The sequence below is a fragment of the Amblyomma mixtum genome, chromosome 6, assembly GCF_055824585.1.
Source record: "Amblyomma mixtum isolate Tamu chromosome 6, ASM5582458v1, whole genome shotgun sequence".
Classification (NCBI taxonomy): Eukaryota; Metazoa; Arthropoda; class Arachnida; order Ixodida; family Ixodidae; genus Amblyomma; species Amblyomma mixtum.
Genome location: NC_143017.1, coordinates 16,127,324 through 16,148,627, shown reverse-complemented (window position 1 = coordinate 16,148,627; position 21,304 = coordinate 16,127,324). Strand labels below are relative to the sequence as shown.

The 21,304-nt window shown below is 51.0% G+C and overlaps 1 protein-coding gene across 1 annotated transcript in view; it reads left to right on the top strand.

Annotated features, from left to right (window-relative positions):
* Window positions 1-21,304, top strand: part of nab (NGFI-A-binding protein homolog) — a 661,188-nt gene that overhangs the window by 525,851 nt on the left and 114,033 nt on the right. The window contains exon 10 of the mRNA XM_089547593.1: window positions 544-732. Within this exon, the coding sequence (XP_089403719.1) occupies window positions 544-732 (189 nt within the window). The remainder of the gene's footprint in view (window positions 1-543; window positions 733-21,304) is intronic.

The window sequence follows — 21,304 nt, the reverse complement described above, 5'->3', positions numbered from 1 at the left end:
CCCCAGAACATCGCAGGTTAACTTTAGGTCTTCGCCTCCCTCCATTCCGGCAGTGTTGCTACGCCTTCTTAGGGAGGGCTCAGAATAGCGGAGGGGAGGGGGTCTCTCGTCTGGACGCACTTTTATACGCCGCGGGCGCAGGCAGATCTGCGGTTAGCCCCTGGTATTCACGAGCCTTTGACGAAAGCACCAAGCATTGGATGTCGGTTTTCCCCGTCCTGCCTCCCACACTTGAAGAGAGGAACCAGCTTCCCGGTTGTGGCTGAGTAGAAATCGGCGTGGAAAGCACCGCTTAGCTCCGATGAGAAGAATACGTGCTCTCCAGGTCGAGGTTGCAGACTACGCTGAGTGTGGAAAAAGATAACGAACTTGAGCAAAACATGATCAGTTTCACTGCTTAGGCGTCGTTAACGCGTATAGTGTTGCGGAGGCGAGGGGCCCACGAGGGTGGGAGATTGCTCGACAACACAGTGCTCACGTGTACGATGCAGCACTGCGATTTGCCGTGTAGCTTAACGTGAGCTTGCTGCGGCGGCGGCGCAGGGACTTCTGGGCTCCGGCGGGGAGGCGTCGGAATCGGCCGGGCGGCCCCTGACGCCGCCGACGCCCGTGCTGGTCGAGGCCCAGATCCGACGGCTGGCAGAGTCGGCGGAGCTCCTCGTACGCTCGCTCCCTCCGCACGCCTTCGTCGACCCCAGACCGCACGGCCGAAGGATGTGTAAGGACCTAGAGGTAGGTGTGCACGGCGCTGCCTGCTTACAGGCAGCCGCTGACCCATAGCGGGCTGCCAACCCTGCTGAGACGTTTCATTTGAGAACTCCCGTGCTTCCTTCCGTGTAGCTGATCGTGAGGCCACAATGCAGCATGCGGTGTGTGTAGGGGTTACGCGAGTGGAAAATCGGACTTAGTATGGCCTCCCCGTGAGATGCGAGGCTCAGCGCCCCGACAGATGTTGCGTACAGGCATCGCACGGCCGTTTTTGCATTTCGCTTCCGTCGAAGTGCCGCCTAGCGACGTCATGCAAGGTGTAGGGAAGGATTATATATAGGAAACAACGTACGGTAAGCACATGCAAAAATGCTTTTCATATATTTTTCCACATCACCTCGACTTGATATTCCCGTGATTCCTCGTCCGCCGTTTCAGAAGAGAAGCCACTAGTGATGCCCACAGCGCAACGTCTACAGCGACGATCCAAGCCCCGTTGCGTACGCCCTAACATGAGCACGTGCAGGGAAAGCCGGCGGGTATACGCGTGGTCGCCACTCACTCCAACTTAGCGAGCGCACACGAAAGGCGGGCATCGTATATGCGATGGCGCGAAAACTGCATGATTTTGTTTTTTGTTTTTGATGGCATACCGTTATTCACAATAAGCGCTTTTTTATGGTGCGCCATTATTCAGAACGAAAATTTTGCATATTTTTTACCCAGTACCATTATTAAAAATGAAGTCCTCTATTTTTTTATCGCGTAGCTTTTTAAAAAGTAAGCCGAAAGAACGGCAGCGCCACCTCATGAAGAAAAATGCGCAAGGCTAGTCTGCGTTCAGCTGTCACTTGAGGCGCGCTCAGGCACATGCTTGCTTTCATGACATTGCCGATCATGCACCCTCTTTCTTCCTTGTCCCAGCTTGCCTTTTAACGAGTAGTGAGGCCGCGAAAGGTTCTACGGAGGATCCGTTGCACTAACAAAGCACTAAAGACGGCACCAACGCAAGCAGCGCACTCCACTCTCGTCAGCAAAAGAGAAAGAGTCAGGGTTGATCTCCTTTAGGGTGAAGGGACTCTTCGCAATCGAAGGGACTCACCATCAGAATCGGTACATGAATGGCTGCACACTCACTGAGGAAGAATAAACAGGCTGCGTGGAACCTTTTTCGCTAAAAACTTACCCCGCACCCCTTGCATAGAAGCAATCAATGCATTAGCCAAATTGCACTTACGGGCCTCTCGAGGTTGCTTCGTAGAGAAGCTCAGATGAAAAAGAGGCTGCATATTTTAGGTCTGAAAACACGAGATGTATTCCAACTGCTCACCTCAACCTTTCCAGCGACAATATAAAGGTACTAAAAGGTGTTTGAAGGCCCCAGCCAGATTTATTCTGTGCGACGGTCACAATCAGCAACTGTCACCTAAAGTTGCACGGGCACTGAATGGGATATGCAGCGTACACGAACAAAAGCTTTCATCTGCCGCAGTTCACCTTACGTGAATCTGATTATAAATCTTGTTACCGCTTTGGCTGGGAAGACATTACGGGTACGGCTACTCGAGCAGACGAATGCGCTTACAGCCGTGGCCCCAGAGCATTATAAGCCTTTGTGTTTGAATGAGGGAAGCATTCAAAATGATCCCGTATAATCACTGTAGATTTTTTCACTTGGTATATTTCAAATTTTGCCCAAGGGTCACATTATTGTTGGAATACGCAGATAAGGCCCTGCTCTTGTTTTTACCGTGTCATTAAAAACCATTTAGAAGAGGTTTGGTTTGGTAGTACACGGACCTTTAGAATTTCGCTTCCATAGAAATTCGACCGCCGCGGCCGGGATCGGATACGGGTCTTTCAGTATTCAAAAGAGATATCATGCCGTCGTGCTTCAGAAGCTCATTAACGAAATACACAAATTTCAGCTACATTATAGACCAGGTGAAAACGCTGTTTTTGCCTGCTTACCCACTGGAACTTGTGGCGTCCGTGGCGAAGTCTGCTCCAAGGAAGAAATGCGACGGCCTGGAATCAGACACGTGTCGCAAACGTGTCTCGCTGATTCCCTATCTGCATGGCATCTCGGACAACCTGCAAACAGCTGGAAAAATAGTAGGAGCCGATGTCGTTTTCTCGGCGCCTGATCGTCTAACTGGCTTGATGCCGAGCGGTAAGCAATGAAAACGGATGCGGCGGATACGGCAGCCACGCCGACGGGGAGGCCTCCTCTCGCGGCAAACCCAGCAGGCGGCGTCCGAAGCAAAACTGTGCACCCAAAAGCTGTTGCGCAAACTCCCGTCCCTTGGAAATTTCGCAGTTTTTGGTCCCGAGCAAACTTCTCGCGCCTCTTTCCTTCTGAATGCTTCGCGTGAGAGGAAGGCCTTCAAGTCAGGCATTGCGACTCCTTCTTTGAGTGTATCTTGAAAAAATTTAGCGCGACACACAAGGACAGAAAGAGTAGACGACACGAGCGCTCGTGTCGTCTACTCTTTCTGTCCTTGTGTGTCGCGCTAAATTTTTTCAAGATGTATGTTAACCAACTCGCCCAATCTGCAGTATTTTTGAGTGTATATGCTGCCAGCGTCGAATGAAATGCGAACATGAAAGCCGAAACATGAAGAGAAAAATTTGACTTTAATCGATCACTAGCGGACTTCATTTCCACTTAGATGGCGCTGTGCGGAGAAGTGCTATCAGGCAGCGCCTTCTCCACTACAGCAACAATTTTCGTTTCCTTGCGTTCACGTTTCATTTGAACTGTTAGCGTTGCATTTGACACTGAGGGCCCATGCATTTTAAATAAGATTGTTTTCAACTCAAGTGCAGAACACAGAAGTCTGCAGCGATGGAGACACATCTTTAATCCTTCGATCAGATATTATGGATCTAAGCCAGAATTGGTGCAGCTATTCTCCCACCTGACCTCTACGCAGCTGAAACAAGTGTCATATATGATGTAAAATGCCGGTGTGCAGTACGCCCACGGGATGTAGGAAAAAGAGCCTATATGGTGCGCCGATACAAGAGTGCTAGAACTATTGTATGTGGCATCACGAAGCCTGCAGAGGCGCCAGACTTCGTTCCATGTTTCCTTCGTCTTCCTCGAGATGGCGCTACACTCAAAGATCGCCCGTTGTTGGCGCTGCTGGAGCTGTTGCAAGCCGTTTCGTACGCGCGATGTAATTTCTGACGCTGTGGCGATAAGCGCAGGAACCTTGGACATCAATTTAAATTGTGAGGTAGCTGTTGAATATTGTAAGGTACTGCTATGGGAACATTGAAGGTAATGGTCCTTTATTCCGTTGCGTAGTGAACTCTTTCTGTTTGTCCATCGCTCGCATCGAATAGTTAAAACTGCCATAGGAAGCCAATGGGAAGTATTTTTAAGACGGAAGGCTTTCATGGCTTATGAATGACGTGGACGGAAGTTCGTGGACGGAAGCTGTCCGCACGAATTGTCAGTCATAAGCTGTATGGTATATAAAGTAAAATGTGAAAGTTTTTTAAGCAACAGTTATAAGCAACTTATCTGTAATGAAATAAGAAACTGAAATGGGGAAAATAAACAGTAAAAATAAAATAAAAGCAAGGAAAATAAAACGCTAGAAAAATTATACTAAAGATAAATAAAGAACACAAAAATAATGAATAATGAAGAGTCGAAATAAAAAGAGAAAGAGTGTAGAGGGAAAGGCTTACGCATTTCCACTCTTAAAGGGCAACTGCAGCACTTTTTTGAGACTTTTGCGATATTCAATGATTCAAATCTATATCGGCCGTAGGTAAAGCATGCCAAGAGTTTTTGCACTAGCATTTAAAATAGTGACGTAATCGACGATTGAATTTTGCGCTTTTCCTTAATGCACCGGAGGAGTGCAGGCAAATTCAGCGTGGCGTCACGGAAGGTATGATTTCAAATTACCGCTGTCGTCAGCTACTCCCTGCCCTGTCTCGTTAGACGCTGCCAAACAACTCTCAGCAGGGTTTGCCTTCGGTGGCGTTGGTTTTTTTCCTTCAAAGCAGGTGTTTATGCGTTGGAAATGTACCAATACCTTCGATGACGTCATCATGCGCCCCCACTTGGCATTGTGCGCTGCAGAGAAGCTTGAAGGGCGTCCAGATTGTAATCGGCGATTACTTCACTATTTCAAGTGCTAGCCCAAAATGACTTCGCATGCTTTACCTGCAAGCTTCACACATTCGACCCTCTTAGGCTCGTTGATTTCTAAAACCTATGCAGTTTCCCTTTAAGCAGACTGAAGTGCAATCAGTCGAATAAATTAAACAGTCGAATAAATTAAACACCTCTAGCACCGGGCTCTCAAGACTAACACTGTACCTCGTTGCATTCGGGGGGTCGGCAAATGGGCGACAGAAACAACGTCCAAGATAACACGAGGTGTAATGAAAAAGACAAGAAGTGAAAGGACAGTGTTAAATGGAGAGACATGGGAGAGGTCTTTGCTCTGCACTTGGTGTAGTCAGGCTGATGATGATGACGTCGTGAAAGGTGGTGAATATGGGGATTGATGAGGTTTCCGAGAGCGAGTCAGTAAGTCGGTGCCTGCCCAAAGATCGGACGTCTCCGATTTAGCTGGCCGATGTACTGCCATAGCAGACAGCGAAAGATATACACGCTGACATAACACGGCATTTTGCGTTAAATCGACTATACTTGCGCGAAAAATAGGCAAGAGAAGAGACGTGACTACAGGACAGAGTGCGAACTTGCAACTGGTTTTATTTTTGAGACACTTCTGCATTTATACTCGGGATTAATTACAGTCATTGAAGGGTATCGGCAATGTACAGTCGGGGATAAAAGTCTCCGGACCACGTGTTCCTCAAACGAAGATTATAGCTTTACTATCAGACAACGGCTGGAGACCGCACTTGTGGAGGTGAAAGAAGAAAAATTTAACTTTTACCTCCACAAGTGTGGTCTCCAGCCGCCGACTAATAGCAGAGCTATCGGCTTCGTTAGAGGAACACATGGTCCGGAGACTTTTGTCCCCGACTGTACACATAGGCACTCAATCAACATCACCGCCACCTAGGAAGATATGATATGGCCAAGCTTTCAACGTAGCAAAGAAGAGCAAACGAAAGGTTCATTTGCACCATTCACTCACAAACGCATGCACACACAAACATACGCATGCATGACCGCGCGCGCAGACACTCATACGCACAGACGCCTACACACATGCAGACGTGCAAACATATCTTCATAGCAGAGCCGAGTCAGTTCTAGACAACTCAAAGTAAACAAACAACCTACATTATGACCGATACACAACGAGTCAGAGGGATAAAAAATCAGATAAAAGCATCTAACACGTGTAGCGAAAGGCGCGTCAATGATTAAACACACGACCATTGCTGTACAATAAGCACGTATCATTGGGCGGATTGCACATGTCCTTCTAAAAAGGGTAATTCTCTGTTCAGGAGTGCTAACGAAGTTGCATTGTTACACCTATCACCGGACTTCGTTCTTAAAAAGGCCTAAATAGTTTCCCTCTGCACTTTGGTTTTGGCACGTGCCAGAATAGTAGTGACCCTATGCAGTGGCTCGCATTCGTGCGTCACTATATGGTCATGTAGGTTGTCTTTCTTGCTTTACATTCCTTTCGTGCTCTCTTGAGTCGCTCATTGACACACCTTCCGTTCTATCCGATGTATATGCACCCACAACCACAAGTCAGAGGCAAGCTGTACACGACGCTGGTAGAGCATTCAACGTACTGTTTTTCGTACTTCTTTTCACATCCCGCGCGATAATTGGTTAGGACTGTGCAGATGCTGGTTAGCTTAGTAGGCTCGGAGAACAGGACTATTACGTAATGCCTGTCGCCAGTCTTCTTCAGGTTGTGAGGAATCTTGTGCAGATATGGGATGACGTGAACTTGCTCTCTTGGGCCAAGCACACTTGAAACATTATTTCTGCAATTTTGTTTTTCCTTTTTGTAGCAGATCTGTTGCGGCGTGAACTGATGACGACGTCGACTGGATACCCTGCTTTCTCATACGGCATGCACAATGGTGGTGGCGGTGGTGCCAAGCTGCAGTCACTGTCAGTCCTGCATTCATAATGTCGGGAACTGTATTCTTGCTCAACGCTTTCGAGGTTTCCCAAATAGGAGCAGAGTGGAATGGAGGCGACTGTACGCCTTTCTCGGATTGCCCTTAAGTCTGCATGGGTTGCCGCTCGCTGTTCGACTCGCTCAAGTGGGATTTTGTCGTGTCCGGTCGCTGTGTTGAATGCAGCGAAAGACGCACACGGTACTTTTAGACTTCGTTTATTTAAAGCCGATGAGGGTGCGACCAGCGTCGACCGAGGCAGGAGCCGAACTGGCCGCCCGAAGAAAGGAGGGAGTGGAGAAGCGTCCACGGCAGGGAGTGGCTTCCCAGAACAGGAGGAGGGTGCGGGGGCGCACCGTGGGGGGGCATCCGGCGACAGCGTGCGACGAAGGGCAAGTAGTCGTTAGGAGGAGGATTGAGTGGTCGTTAGGAGGAGGATGCGAGTGGTCGTTAGGAGGAGGATGCAGGGGCGCACACACACAAAAGCAATAAGGGGACACAACACTTCCTTCCCCCTTAGAAAGTTGCCTGGTATCGTGCAGGGGGTCGGCGCTCACGCGTGGAGGCGCGCTGGCTTTGTGCGCTCGGGGGAGAAACACTTGTAGGCTGGCTGTTGTTCGCTGTGTCTCCTAGGTCTGTCCTGGGCGAAGTCTCTTCTTCCGGGAAGAGGTGCCAGGCTATGTGGGAAGATAGTGCACGTGTTCTCTCCGCTGGCGGACAGCTCTCAGACGGCGTCGTAAATCTACGCAGCTGGTTGAGATGTCGGCGTGCTACTGTGCCATGTATGTTGACGAGCCAAGAGCGCAGGCCTATGCGTCTGACAATTGTAGCTTCCTCCCAGCGTGGCTTTTTCAGAAACTGTCGGGCGAGGACGCGCTGCCCCTCATTAAGCGTGCCGCAGCGCGGAATTGCTTTTTCTTCCCGGAACGTCTCTGCCTTTGGCTCGGGGAGGATGGCTGTGAGCTGGGTTCGCATTTCACGCTCGAACATCATTTTCGAGGGGGTCTCGCCTGTTGTGCTCTGAACCGTCGTGTGCTGCTTGAAGAGAAAGCGCGCAAGGCGGCGCTGCAGCGAGCCTGTCTGATCTCTTTCAAGGGCGCGTTTTAGCTCGGCTACGTAGCGCTCGGCTTGTCCGTTTGTCGCTGGGTGGTAGGGGGCCGATGTAACTGATGAGATCCCGTTGTCGCGATAAAACTTGAGGATCTCCGCAGACACAAACGGTGTTCCGTTGTCCGACACTACCTTGCGCGGCAGGCCGAACGTTGCAAATAGTGATCGGAGGTTGTCAATGACTGCTGCCGAAGTCGTCTGTCCCATTTGCCTTATCTCAAGCCACTTTGTGTAGGCATCTACGACCACAAGGAAAGTGCAGCCCTCAATTGGTCCTGCAAAATCAATGTGCAGTGTGTGCCATGGTGTGTCTGGCTTTTCCCATTCTGGGACAGGAGCTTTCGGCGGGGCGCTCCGGCTGCTCTGGCAAGGCTTGCATTCTCGCACCACTGTTTCGATGTCGTTGTCAATGCCAGGCCACCACATGTAGCTTCTGGCACACTTTTTCATTGCAACGATGCCCCGATGTCCGGCGTGGATGAGAGACATAGCTTGTGCGCGTAGTTCTCTCGGCATCACAACTCGGGACCCAAATATGATGCAGCCGCGATGGGTGCTCAACTCTGTAGCTCGCCTGCGGTAAGCGTCGAAGTTGTCCCCTTTGAGTTTATGCACGTTGCCTTGTTGAACAGCTGTGTAAACTAGCCGGAGAGCTGCGCACTTCTGCGTAGATGCTGCAACTGTGCCTGCTGTAAGCGGAGGTTCTGGCAGTGCTTCGAACATCAGAACGTCTCCTGGTGGAAATGGTTCGTCAACAGTTGCGTCTAGTGGCAGACGGCTTAGCGCATCGGCGTTTTGATGTTTACCGCATATCATCACGCCTAGTGGAGAAAACCAGTTTCTCCCTAGAAGGCTTGATCCTGTGCCCTTCACAACAAGCAGAGGTAGCGTATGGGTCTGGCCGTTGTAGTTAACCTGCACGTTGGCAGAGCCCAATAGTGGCAGATTCTGTCCTGACCACGTTCGCAGGTGCGTGTCGTCTTGTTGCAGGGCGGGTGCGTCAGATGGCCATGAAGTTCGGAACGTGTCCTCACTGATCAGAGTACAGGCTGCGCCGGAGTCCACCTCGAACTTAATCAGCTGGTGATGTACGCTTACTTCTGTAAAAATCTTCGGTCGCGTGCCGAGATTCATGGTGTTCAGGTCGTACAACACAGATGGTGTTGCTGATGTTGTTCTATGGAGATCAGATAGCGGCGTATTCTCTGAGGCGTTGACGCTGTGATTAGGCTGGGAAGGTGACTTTATCTTGGCAAGTCTCCGTTTCGTAATGCATGCTCTTTCGATATGCCCTCGCTTGTGGCAAAAATTACACGTGGCTGACTGGAATCGACATCCCTGGGGGTTGTGTTGGTCGTCACACCGCCAGCAGCGTTGTGCCTTTTTGACCGATTTTACAACAACAGAAGGCTTGCGCACCTGGTTGCTTGTCTGGTGTACCGGCTCGGTGTTCCGGCGAATCCCTCTCTGCTGGTGACCGGCGCTCTCCGCTCGAACGGCGATGTCGTAAGCTTTGCTGAATGTGAGGTCCTTCTCAGCGAACAGGCGCTGCTGCAGTGACTCGTCACTCAGTCCGCACACAAATCTGTCGCGTAACATCACGTCCAAGGGAAGCATGGTGGTGTTAGCAGAAGAAGCGGCGTCTCCCTCCTGCCCGGTAGCTGTTGTCGACAGCGTTCCAAAATTGCAGTCGGCAGCGAGCTTCTTGAGCGCGGCTACGTAGGCGCTCACAGTTTCTCCTCCCAGTTGATCTCGTCGTTGGAAGCGAGCCCGGCTGTAGACCTCGGATGGCCTTGGGTCGTAGTGCTTTTGCAGCGCTTTTACGATGTCGTCGTAAGACACTGCCGCTGGTGTGCTTGGCTGAATAAGGGCGCAGACAGTATCGTAGGTCTGCTCCCCGCACAGCGTTAGCAGGTTGGCCCTCTTCAAGGCTGGGTCTGTGATGTTGTTAGCTTCAAAGTAGAACTGAAGGCGTCCAACCCACGATGACCACGATGAGCCGTTGAATTCTGGTATCTGATTGGGAAACCCTCGCGTAGCCATGGCTTGTCAATAGCGTTGCGTAGCGCGGGTCGAATCCACTTTCTCGTCGCCACTGTCGTGTCCGGTCGCTGTGTTGAATGCAGCGAAAGACGCACACGGTACTTTTAGACTTCGTTTATTTAAAGCCGATGAGGGTGCGACCAGCGTCGACCGAGGCAGGAGCCGAACTGGCCGCCCGAAGAAAGGAGGGAGTGGAGAAGCGTCCACGGCAGGGAGTGGCTTCCCAGAACAGGAGGAGGGTGCGGGGGCGCACCGTGGGGGGGCCTCTGGCGACAGCGTGCGACGAAGGGCAAGTAGTCGTTAGGAGGAGGATTGAGTGGTCGTTAGGAGGAGGATGCGAGTGGTCGTTAGGAGGAGGATGCAGGGGCGCACACACACAAAAGCAATAAGGGGACACAACAGATTTAAACGCAGATATGAATTATGTGCGCCCACCTCGCACTTCATGAGTACGTTTGCTGATCCTGAGCTACCCAACTGGCGCGGTGCAAGAACGTTTTAGGTGTTGACACTGACCGCCCGCCGCGACAGAGAGCGCACACAGATCACGTTCGCCCCCTAGTACAGAGGGCAAAACACATGTCTAGAACGACCAAACTCTGTGTTCCACAGCTACAAAAGGTGCTGCGGATAGGAAGGAAAATAATTGCAATTAAATATTATGAGTTGAACGGCACATACTTAGATCCAGACAATTTTTAACCAAATGTTATCGTTAGGTATCGCGTGCTGAGCCCGAAACACACCCAGAGCGTGTTCTAGGCAAGCGTTTTGCCCTCTGTACATGCACTGCTGAAGTAAGGATACGGCATGCAACACGAACGGCTTTGAAAGACTGCGAAGCAATATAATATATCCCTTCACGACGAAAAGAAATACAAACGCGGCGCGTGGATTGCCGTACAATCGGCGCAGCCTCCAACCGCTCTACTCGGAGAGCGCCGTTCTGCCGATTTGCTTCGACAGCGAAAGCGTATCGAAATTCAGCGCCATTCATCAGATAGCACATAGGAGCATCGAAGCGCGGCCGCTAAGAGGTGTGCGACGCCGGTGTTCGCACTGCTCCGCCTACGAGCTACGCAAGGAGTAGAGAGTGTTTACTTGCCAAAGCTGCTGCTATGCAGCGCGCGGAGCTGGAGGAGAGCGGTGGTGTGTCGCAAATAAATGCAAATGAAAACAAAAATATATGCTAGCGCTGATGTGCTGAGAAGCGGGGGGACTCCATCCCCGATATCTGGCAAGGCTAACCATCTACTTGCGTAACCATCTACTGGCAATCGCCACCCTCGTGGCGATTGTCAGCACACGTGATCTGAGCTGAAGAAATCGTTCTGTTGTGAAGCATAGGCCTTGTCACCTCTTCTTGGACACCTTCAAAATGTCCACTGGTTATCTCAAGTGGCCTGATTCTCGCACAGCGGCATCATCATCATCATCATCAGCCTGGCTACGCCCACTGCAGGGTAATGGCCTCTTCCATGTCTCTACAACTAACGATGTCCCTCGCCAGTTGCGGCCAGCGTAGTCCCGCAAATTTCTTAATCTAATCCGCCCACCTAACTTTCTGCCCCACCCTGCTACGCTTGCCTTCTCTTGGAATCCACTCCGTTAACCTTAAGGACCAGCGGTTGTCTTGCCTTCGCATTACATGCCCTGTCCAAGCCCACTTCTTCCTCTTAATTTCAACTATAGGATGTCATTAACCCGAGTTTGTACCCTCGCCCACTCTACCCTCTTCCGATCTCTTAACGTTACACCTATCATTTTCCTTTCCATCGCTCGCTGCGTTGTCCTTAACTTAAGCTGAACCCTCTTTGTTAGCCTCCATGTTTCTGCCCCATAGGTGAGTACCGGTAGGATACAGCTGTTGTATACTTTTCTCTTGAGGGATATTGGTCCCGGCTGTTCCTACGGCCACCGCAGCCGGTTCCTGCACAGCGGCAACCTAGGGGGAAACTGTGATGCCGTTGTCCTTTAGGTCCGACTCGATCGTCCTATTTATTCTTCCGAAGGATGTGTCGCTGCATGCGGCGGTGATCCTGGACGCCCTACCCCTGAACGTAAATCTTGTTTCAGCACAGAAAAGCCGACGGAAGATAAAACGAGAAAAGCTCCAGGGAGCTTTCGAGCAAAATCCCACAGGTGTTGCTGAACGGGAGTTCATCGTCGTCCTCGATGATGGACAGCTTGATGGACTTGATCAGTTTATCGTACGGAAAGGAATAATGCATATCGTCCATATGGATGCCCACTGCAGTGTTCATCTCTGTGTTGTGCTCCTGTAGAATCGTCACGACGCTGGTTGAAATCGGTATTAGGAACTGGTCGACGATGTTGAGGGACTCAGGGGCTTTTGTAGAAACGCTGAAATTTAAAACTGCTACGGGTGCTTTTCCGAGGCGATTGCACGAAATGGAATCTATTCTTTGGGTTTTGACGGTAAAACACAATTCAGTGTGCAAATATTTCGCATCGTTCATCTTCGCGTACAAGGCTTCGGTGTTGCACTTCTTGAGCAGTTGAACAGCTCGCTTCTTGATCAGTTTAGGCTTAAAGGCGCCCTCGCGCAAGTTCTTCGTTGGAGCCGTTGAAGCCTTTTCGACATAAATGTCTTGGGTGACAGTCACTAGAGAGCGTGCTTCGTCACGCACCAGAGGCCTGAGCTGTTTGGATACCTTGTATTTGCGGAAACGCTCGCACCTGCGCACCGATATTAATTCACACATCTAGCCTTGTCGCCGTCAGGCACGGGTCGTGCAGTGGTACTCCTTCTTCCTCCTCTTGCGCTCGAGAGAAACAACAACAACTAGATCAACTTTACCTTGTACTGAATGAAGTGCTCTGGGCCAATTTCTGTCTCCTTTATGCAGCAACCAACAAAAGGGAAGCTTAGCATCTTTTCGGCGCTTGCCTTTTCGGAGCAAGCTCTCACTCTTAGCCGAACGCTTTAGTATGGCATCGTTTGATGGAGCTGAAGCCGCCGAACGCACTAACCACCAAGCCACCGCCTGGACTCTGCTGCGGCCGTTACCATCGAGGCAGCGTTGCCAACCGTGAACCTTCCACTGGGGTCATCTTATTGGATTGGATTAGATTGGATAGGAGTGTATTGGATTGGAGTGGTTTGGATTGGATCGCATTGGATTGCATTGGTTTGGATTGGAATGGATGGGATTGGCTTGGCTTGGATTGGATTGGTTTGGATTGTATAACCGATGCATCACCACAAGTCTAACCACAAGCACCACCACCAGCTACACTACCAGTTGTACCATGGCGTAGGTACGGATATTGCTTTCGCAATTACCGGGCTTAACCAAGCTAAGCCACAGCAAATTTTTTGCAGTCTTTCCGTAAGCAGTCGTGAAGGGCGGAGTGCCGTAACTTATTGGTCCTCTTTTCAGCGGGCACTTCGTTTTCGATGGAGCAGCAAATGGAATCGCGTGTTCCGGCTCCGTTTTAATGTGCCGGCAGAGCCCGGGGCATCTCCTGTCCGTCAGCTTTGTGTTGACACGGGCCTCGTCAGCAGCCCCGTGGGACCCCAGGGCGGCTCGTGAGCATACCGCGCTGTCGCGTTGTTGGCTGCCTTCGAGTCGCGTGCGCATGTCGCCTGGTTGTCGCGTAGCGTGTTTCCCCTCGTGGCTGACAGGCTAATAACAAAGTAAACTGCATGCGCAGCGTACGGCACCCCGAGGGGCTCGCGTCGGACGGGCCTTTCTGTTGGACACAACTTTGCACTAGCTCCTTGAGGGCACTAATGCCTCGAGTGGCCGTGCGACGAACTCGCAGGACGGTTTACCACGCCTGTGCAACGCGGCGTTCACCGACAGCTGTTCGCGGAAGCGAATTTATAATTATACTGTTTGTTTATTTTGCAGAGTTGGTTCTTATTAGATCCTTGCTTAGATTTGCGCCGTCGTCGGCGTCCGAAGTGCCAGTGGGGAAAGGGAAGACCCCCTCTCTACATTTAGGAGAGAGGAGGAAGAGAGGGTGGGAGGCAAGGGGTGACGTAGTGTAGAGCAGCAAGAGAAAAAGTGGGGAGGGAATAAATTGTTGGAAGCGACGGGATGGCCGCGTCGGCTGCGGCAGGTGGTTGGTTCGAAACCAACCGCCGGACAAGGACTCACTTACCGTGCTGCGATTTTTTATTGTCTTCTTTCTTCTTACTGTTCGACATTCTTGATGTTCTGTTTTGTTATTTCTAGTTGTTCGGGTGGTTGCTATCTCGACCGCGTGACTAATGAACTTGACAGGATGGGAGAACGCGAATCCACAGAACCCCTCTCCAGTTTTTAGACGAATCGACCTCAGTGATGTCATCGTGGGCGGTCCAGTCAACGCAGTGCGTTGTCATGACTTCACTCTTGACGTCACTCTGGTCGGACCAATCATCTTGGCGCGTTTCAATCAGTGCGTCACTAAGCCACCGACATTGAGGTCACAAGACAGGAAGTGTGGCCTTAATAGCTCAGAGAAGGATGACGTTGCAGGGAGAGATGTGGACGAAAGAAATTGTGTTTTCTTGCATTCGTTCACGTCTTTCTTTCCCTGCCGCGCCATCCTTCCCTGAGCATGTCGCGTCAACTTGCCCAAACCATTACGCTGCATTAATAGCTGTTGCTGCAGTAATGAATGGGCATTTAAAAAGCTGCTATTGCGTTACTGATTACCTATTCCTGACGCCTCTTAAGCGATCTGGAAGGCATGCTTTGGAAGCGGATTTCCTTACGTGTCCTATATTGCAGCAGTGCTCTGTTTTGCGCCCTTATTTTCTGTAGATGTTGTTCAATTTCTTTATACTACATATCTTTTTTTATTGCGAAAGCAATACTACTTGCACTTTCGCGCCTTTGCCGTGCCGCGGCGGTGACCACCATTGACCTTCATTTCACCTTGATTGCATTAGATTGGATTAGATTGGATTGGATTGAATGGGATTGGATTGGTTTGGATTGGATTGTATAACCGATGCATCACCACAAGTCTAACCACAAGCACCACCACCAGCTACACTACCAGCTGTACCATGGCGTAGGTACGGATATTGCTTTCGCAATTACCGGGCTTAACCAAGCTAAGCCACAGCGAATTTTTCTTTCGTTGGCTCAGAAATCAAACGAGCCCAAGGCTCCTGCTTGCCCCCCCCCCCCCCCCCCCCCCCCAATTTCGGACGCCCGTGCATCCTACGCTTTCTCTGTGCAAAATGGGAACAGTATGTCACTGATTAGTTTTCTACGCCAGAATACCCTCCGTCAGCTTGGAAGCGGACAGCCACCGCGTGCAGTTCTTCTGCGAGCGCCGCCGGCTCCCGATCCGCACTGGCGGAGCGACGCCACACCTGTAGGGCCATCTCGCGGCGATCGAGGAAACAACGAGGGAATGAACTACAAAGAGAGGAAACGAATGAGCTCGCGAAGGCTGGTCACTGTCTGCTTGGTTCAACGAGCAGCAAGTCGGACGGCACACTCTCTGGCAGTTGGTACGCTTTTCACCACCCAGAGGAGGCACCTGAGCTATGGCAGCGCTGCAGTGCACTGCCCTCGGGGTCAGCCTATATAATATGGCGTTTGTCTCCGCATCTCGCAATGAACTCGCGCTCGTTTTTAGTTTTCCATGGAGCAACTCCGCGTGAGTCAAACGGTCGCTTTTCTGGAGGGTGAGGAGTAATGAACGGAAAACAGCTGTCTCTCGCTTGAAAACGGAGATTAGTGGTTGACGCACGCTTTGCAGGGAATTTAAAATCAACGGCACCGTCAGTGAAGAATGTTCGCAGGGCATGAATGAGAAAACCAGGAGATCAGATAAGCAATAGCCAGCGATTCGCATCCTGACATACTGGTGCGAACAAAACAAGGCAATCATTCTCACTTGAGTTTTAACTGATAAGATTGTGCTCCTTTGCGCTTTTTATGCCCAGAAATTTTCTTACCCATATGTTAGAGTAAACGAGCATAGATTTCTGACCGCGTGTAGGCAGCGAGACCAATTCGGCCGTCTTTCTCCGCGCGCTGTCTTCCTTGTTGCCTCTGGTTGCTCGTATGGAATAGATGGAAGGCATGTAATGGATTTAAGGCCCCTATAGCACGATTCTTTTCGTTCAATTATATTTGAATCTTTCATCCACACGTCTGCCGCCGCGGTGGCTCAGTGGTCGGCTGCTGACCCGGAAGACGCGGGTTCGATCCCGGCCGCGGCGGTCGAATTTCGATGGAGGTGAAATTCTAGAGGCCCGTGTGCTGTGCGATGTCAGTGCACTTAAAGAACCCCAGGTGGTCGAAATCTCCGGGGCCCTTCACTACAGCGTCCCTCATAGCCTGAGGCGCTTTGGGACGTTGAGCTCCCATAAACCATTAACAAACCATCTGCACGTCTGCGTGACTGATTCTAGCGATAGCGAATGGCAATCCAAATGTAGAAATCAGAATCGATATGGAATTCGGATGGCATTATTATATCACCCCCCCCCCTCTGTGGGAAAAAAAGCAGCAAGTCGCCGTACACTCACGCCATAATAAGGCCTGCCTCGCACAACTGTCTGCGGTTGGCATGTGCCAGTTAGTCTTGCGTGCTTAGTGTCTTGGTTTCTAAAACATAGAACGCGTCGTATTTACATAGCCCTTCAAGTTTAGACAAATCATCTTTCTTTAGATGCATAGAGCCGTTTACTCGTAAAAACAGTGTTGCCCCGCGAGTGCTTCACTGCAGTGTGGAAACCTCCTGTTCGCATGCCGCGCCTCCACTGCTGGAAATGTCACGCAGTCGCCGTTAGCGGTGCTCCTGTTTCGTTAGCTTGCAGGCTTCCATGTAACAGCGCTCTCAAGGAATCTGTACAGCAAAGGTCTCACCACAACAGTGTTTGAAAGCGCAGACAAACCACTCAGCAGAGGAAACGACGCGGTTCGGAGCGCCGATCCTTCTTAGAATAGGCCCCGCCGCGGTGGCTCAGTGGTTACGGCGCTTGGCTGCTGACCCGAAATACGCGGGTTTGATCCCGGCCGCGGCGGCCGAATTTCGATGGAGGCGAAATTATAGAGGCCCGTGTGCTGTGCGATGTCAGCGCACGTTAAAGAACCCCAGGTGGTCGAAATTTCCGGAGCCCTTCACTACGGCGTTTCTCATAGCCTGAGTCGCTTTGGGACGTTAAACCCCAATAAACCAAACCAAACCTTCTTAGAATAGGGCGCTGCGCCGCCGCAGACGTCGTAGTGGAGGGCTGCGGATAATTTCGACCACCTGCGGTCTTTTTACGCAAACTGACGTCTCACTGTGCGCGGCACCCTGGCATTCATGGAAATGCGACCACAACGGCTGGGATCGAACCCCCGCCCTTCGGGTCAGCAGAAACTGAGCAGCATAAACACTGACACTACGCGGCGGCAGGATGTATGAATGAATGTTATTCAGGTGGTCACGTACAGAAAACATGAAGAAAGCCGGGGATTCTCGGAAGAATGCTGATGTAGTCAGCTTGACTGGCCCTTGGTCCCGGCGATTACCCCCCTGCTAAAGGGCCGCCATTGCGTTTGGTGGAGCTGTCGGCCCTCCTCCTCCACAAGGCTCCGGGGTGGTGCTGCGCAGCGCAGCCAACGAGCAGTGTGCAAGTTGAAGAAGCGGCCGAGAAGAAAAAGATGGGCTCGCGGGCGGAGATCGCTTCGCAGCCGCCGAGCCCCGGCTGGGAAAGCCGCCGCCATTGGCTGCTCAGACGGGGGCTCTGTTCTAATTTTATTGATGATCGAGGCTGCGGTGACTGCGGGAACAGCGAGTGCTTTTAATACGGGGCCGCTCGTCTGCGAAGCGGACGACCGAAAGGGGGCAGAAAAAAATTTCGAGCCCAGCTCGTAGGGAGAGAAGACGGCGCGCACGTGATAAATGGTGGCTCGGTCCGCTTGATGAATGACGACCCGGCCGCGCTTTTGATTTCTTTAATTGTGTTTGGCCGCCGCTTGACGGCGTCGCGCCGAGGCGCTGCTGTTTGCTTCCCATGCGTCTCCTCTGCACATGACTCACGCGGACAGGCTTTCCTTTGTGACCACACGTCCGTCCTGCGCTGCAGTGATTGATGCCAGGTCAGGCGTCTTCCGACTTATAGACCAGCATCGCTGTGGACATTGCAACAGAACGTCTGTTACAGGGTGCCCTGTGTGGATCGCCATCCTAGTGAGTGTGTGCCGATGGAACAGGTCAAATGTAGCATGTGACCGGGAGATCTTCCCACTAACAGTAGTTTCTGCGGTGTGGAGAGGAACATTTCCGAGCCTATAGGTGCCCTCAACTTTTATGCAGGAGCCCGCAAGAAAGACGGCAAATAAAGAACGGTCCGGCACACCGAGCTCTGCACAGCTGGATCCAGAATAGTCCACGAATCACAGCAGACTGCCGAAAATTGCTAATCTCTTCGCGTCCTGTCGATGGGGTCCAACGTGCAGTATAGTGCAGCCGGATTCCCTTACTGGGCCTAACCCTCCCCACCCTGTTTCTTAAACTTACGAAGTTAAGTGCGGGGCAGTTCAGTTCTGCTTGTGTTGCGGCTATTCGCTTTGCTTTTGTGCAAACTGTGGAAAGGCCGAAAATGTTTAGAGCCGTCTTCTGCCTTTGTTGGCGCAAGCAATAATTTCGAGAGGGATGTCCCTTAACCCTTCGTACTCTGATAGGGGCTTTACAACGGAACTGATTACAAATAGTGCAGCTAAGAACCGAACCTAATACGATTCGAAGAGTGATAGAACCGTGTGGAACACGTTTCGCACAAAACTAAAAATCTGGAAAAACGTTTATGCGCTGGTAGGGCGCTATGTGTTACCAATTTATAACTATAGCCATCAGAAGAGGCAGCACTGATCTCCAATATATGGAATGGAACACCCAGGAAATATTAAACCTACCACCGTCATGTCACGCGTATCAGAAAGTTGCTGCAGTAGAACGGCGAGTTTAGCCAGTTGGTACGTCTTGAGAAAAAAAAAAAACAGCCTGTCCCGTCGTCTTCTTTTCTTGTGTCCCTGTTCCTGCGCAGTTTTTTTTTTTATCAGAAAGTTACCTTTCGCAAAGGCGACGAGAGAGAATGAACTACCTCCACACCTGAGTATAGGAGGGGCGAGAGTCATGGAGGGTTTCGCTAAGCCTTACTGCATCGCCAAACCATGGAGTCCACATACGTGAGCTTAATGGACGCCGTCACTCAGGTGGATCGTGTCGCGGCACTGAACCCTCCATCCCGCACATTCTCTTCGCGTGCCATGGTGTGCGGCGCCGGAGTGGTTCGTGTGTTTTAAACAGTCGTCGAACATAAACTGCACCTTGCTTTATCTGAAATTGGTGCTGACAATTGTTCGAAAACTGGAGGCCTTGTTCGATTCGTCGTGAATGACTTTGAACATGGACTATTTGATTCGCTCAGCCCACATGAAGGTAAAAGGAGTTTCGATCACCATCACGCGTAGATCCAACGAGGTTCGAGACGGATGTGAGGCGGTGAAGCGCCGAGAGCACTCCGGACGCGACACTTCCCAAAATGCTTCGGCGAAAGAAGACGACGCTCAACACTGAACTGCCTGCTCCAGAAACCGTCGAAATTCGCCGAAATATTTTCACGCATCTCATCCGACAGAAACGTCGCAGAATGCTGTCTGTGGCGTCCATCAAGGTAGATCGCGTGTTCTGGAAAGATCACCGTTGCCAGTGGCTACCCCCGCGGTTAGCAAGAACGCGCTTAGAGTGTCCTTGTGAGGGGGAGTTAGTACATCAACCAAGTTTAGACAAAAAATTTTCCTTGTGAGCTTTTTGCTGGCTGTAGTGATTTGAAGTGTACTAATATGCGTTGATCACCTACGACTGATACATACTGTATAAGTGAGTTTCCCCTCTCGTGTTGCTTCGGTTTCAGGTACGAAACGGCGTCAGTGGCGAAAATATTCAGTACGGGTCACGTGATGCATACAAAAGCCTGGGATTTAATCGCACCTACTTCTCTGGTTGACATTACGGCACTTGGGACAGGTTGGCTTGAATGAAAATGGCCAAGTACATACCGGTTTTTTGTTAACGAAGTATGCATATGGAACAGAAAACGTCAGCTGGTTCTTGCGAATTTGATCAGTGACCGTTATAGGCATTTCTTAGAGCTGAAGGCATTGGATGAATTTTTATGTCTGCTATGAGCAGAGTGTCCATATTCCGGATAGACTTTATTCCGCTCTGCTTGTTGCCCAGACGGGCGACGAGGTGGCTATTTTATCCAGAGGCGTGCCACTTTCGCCCTTTTGATCCAATGGGGCTCCTACTTTGCGAAAACGTACAAAGCCGTCGCCAAAGCAGCGGGCGACTCGAGAGCGCTAGTCGGTACACACCACTCTTTCTCTCTGCTGTATACACACACAGGGGCAGGTGCAAGTGAAAAAGAGTGGACCACACAAGGCTATACAATGCATTTCATCACCGGCGCCTGTAAAGAAAGAAGCAACGGCGCTGCTGTTCGCTCGCCACCGCAGATCGTCCAGAGACAAAAAATAACCCTCCTGCTTGTCACGAGGAGCGGCACTCCATGCAGCTCTCGGGAATGAAGTTCCTTCAGCTGGCGCAAATGACTGCCACTCATCGTACCTGTCTTTACAGGCGCTGCAAACCTGCAAGCTCGGAAATGCCAACGAAGGTGTGGCCGACGTATTGTTTGCAAGGAGGGCCCGGCTCACAAAGACGGTTGTTAATGCATCTTTATGCACGCCAGAGCAAGAAAGCGGCATCTGATAAGACTTGGCATGGTGCTTTACTCGATCACATGTTTTTCACGCAGACAAATAACTGGACATGCTAAATAATTGCTTCCTAATTAGCGCGACTCACATGATAAGGATAGCGGCAAGCAAACCGGACGAGCGCTGACCGTCAGTATCTGTGTAGTTTGTGAATTAGCGTCAAAACTTCATGTTTTCCTCTTCTATCCTCTCCCGTAGTTCTCTTGAGCCAAGGAGGACCATTTGACTGTCTTACCATGCTAATCGAGGAATGACTTACAGTTCAAAGAGTGTGCGATTGGGGGGGGGGGGGGGGGGGTCAGTTGGGCTGACATGATTTTAAAACCTAAAACTGCGCAAGGAACAAGACACAGGAGAGACGCACACTAGCCGAGCACCGGGCCAGGGGAAATAGTTTACCCATTAGAGAATCGATGTGCCCCTTGCGGTGCCGGGAATCGAACTCAGCGCCTCCCGAATGCAAGGCGGGTGCTCTACCGCAAGGCAACTGCGTCGGTGATGAACGGTCTGCGGTAGTGCCCTGTGTCTTGTGCCCTGCGCAGTGTAACATTTTAAAGCAGTGGCTAACAGATCTGCTGATGAAAGGCGTCCGCAGTCTGTCAAAG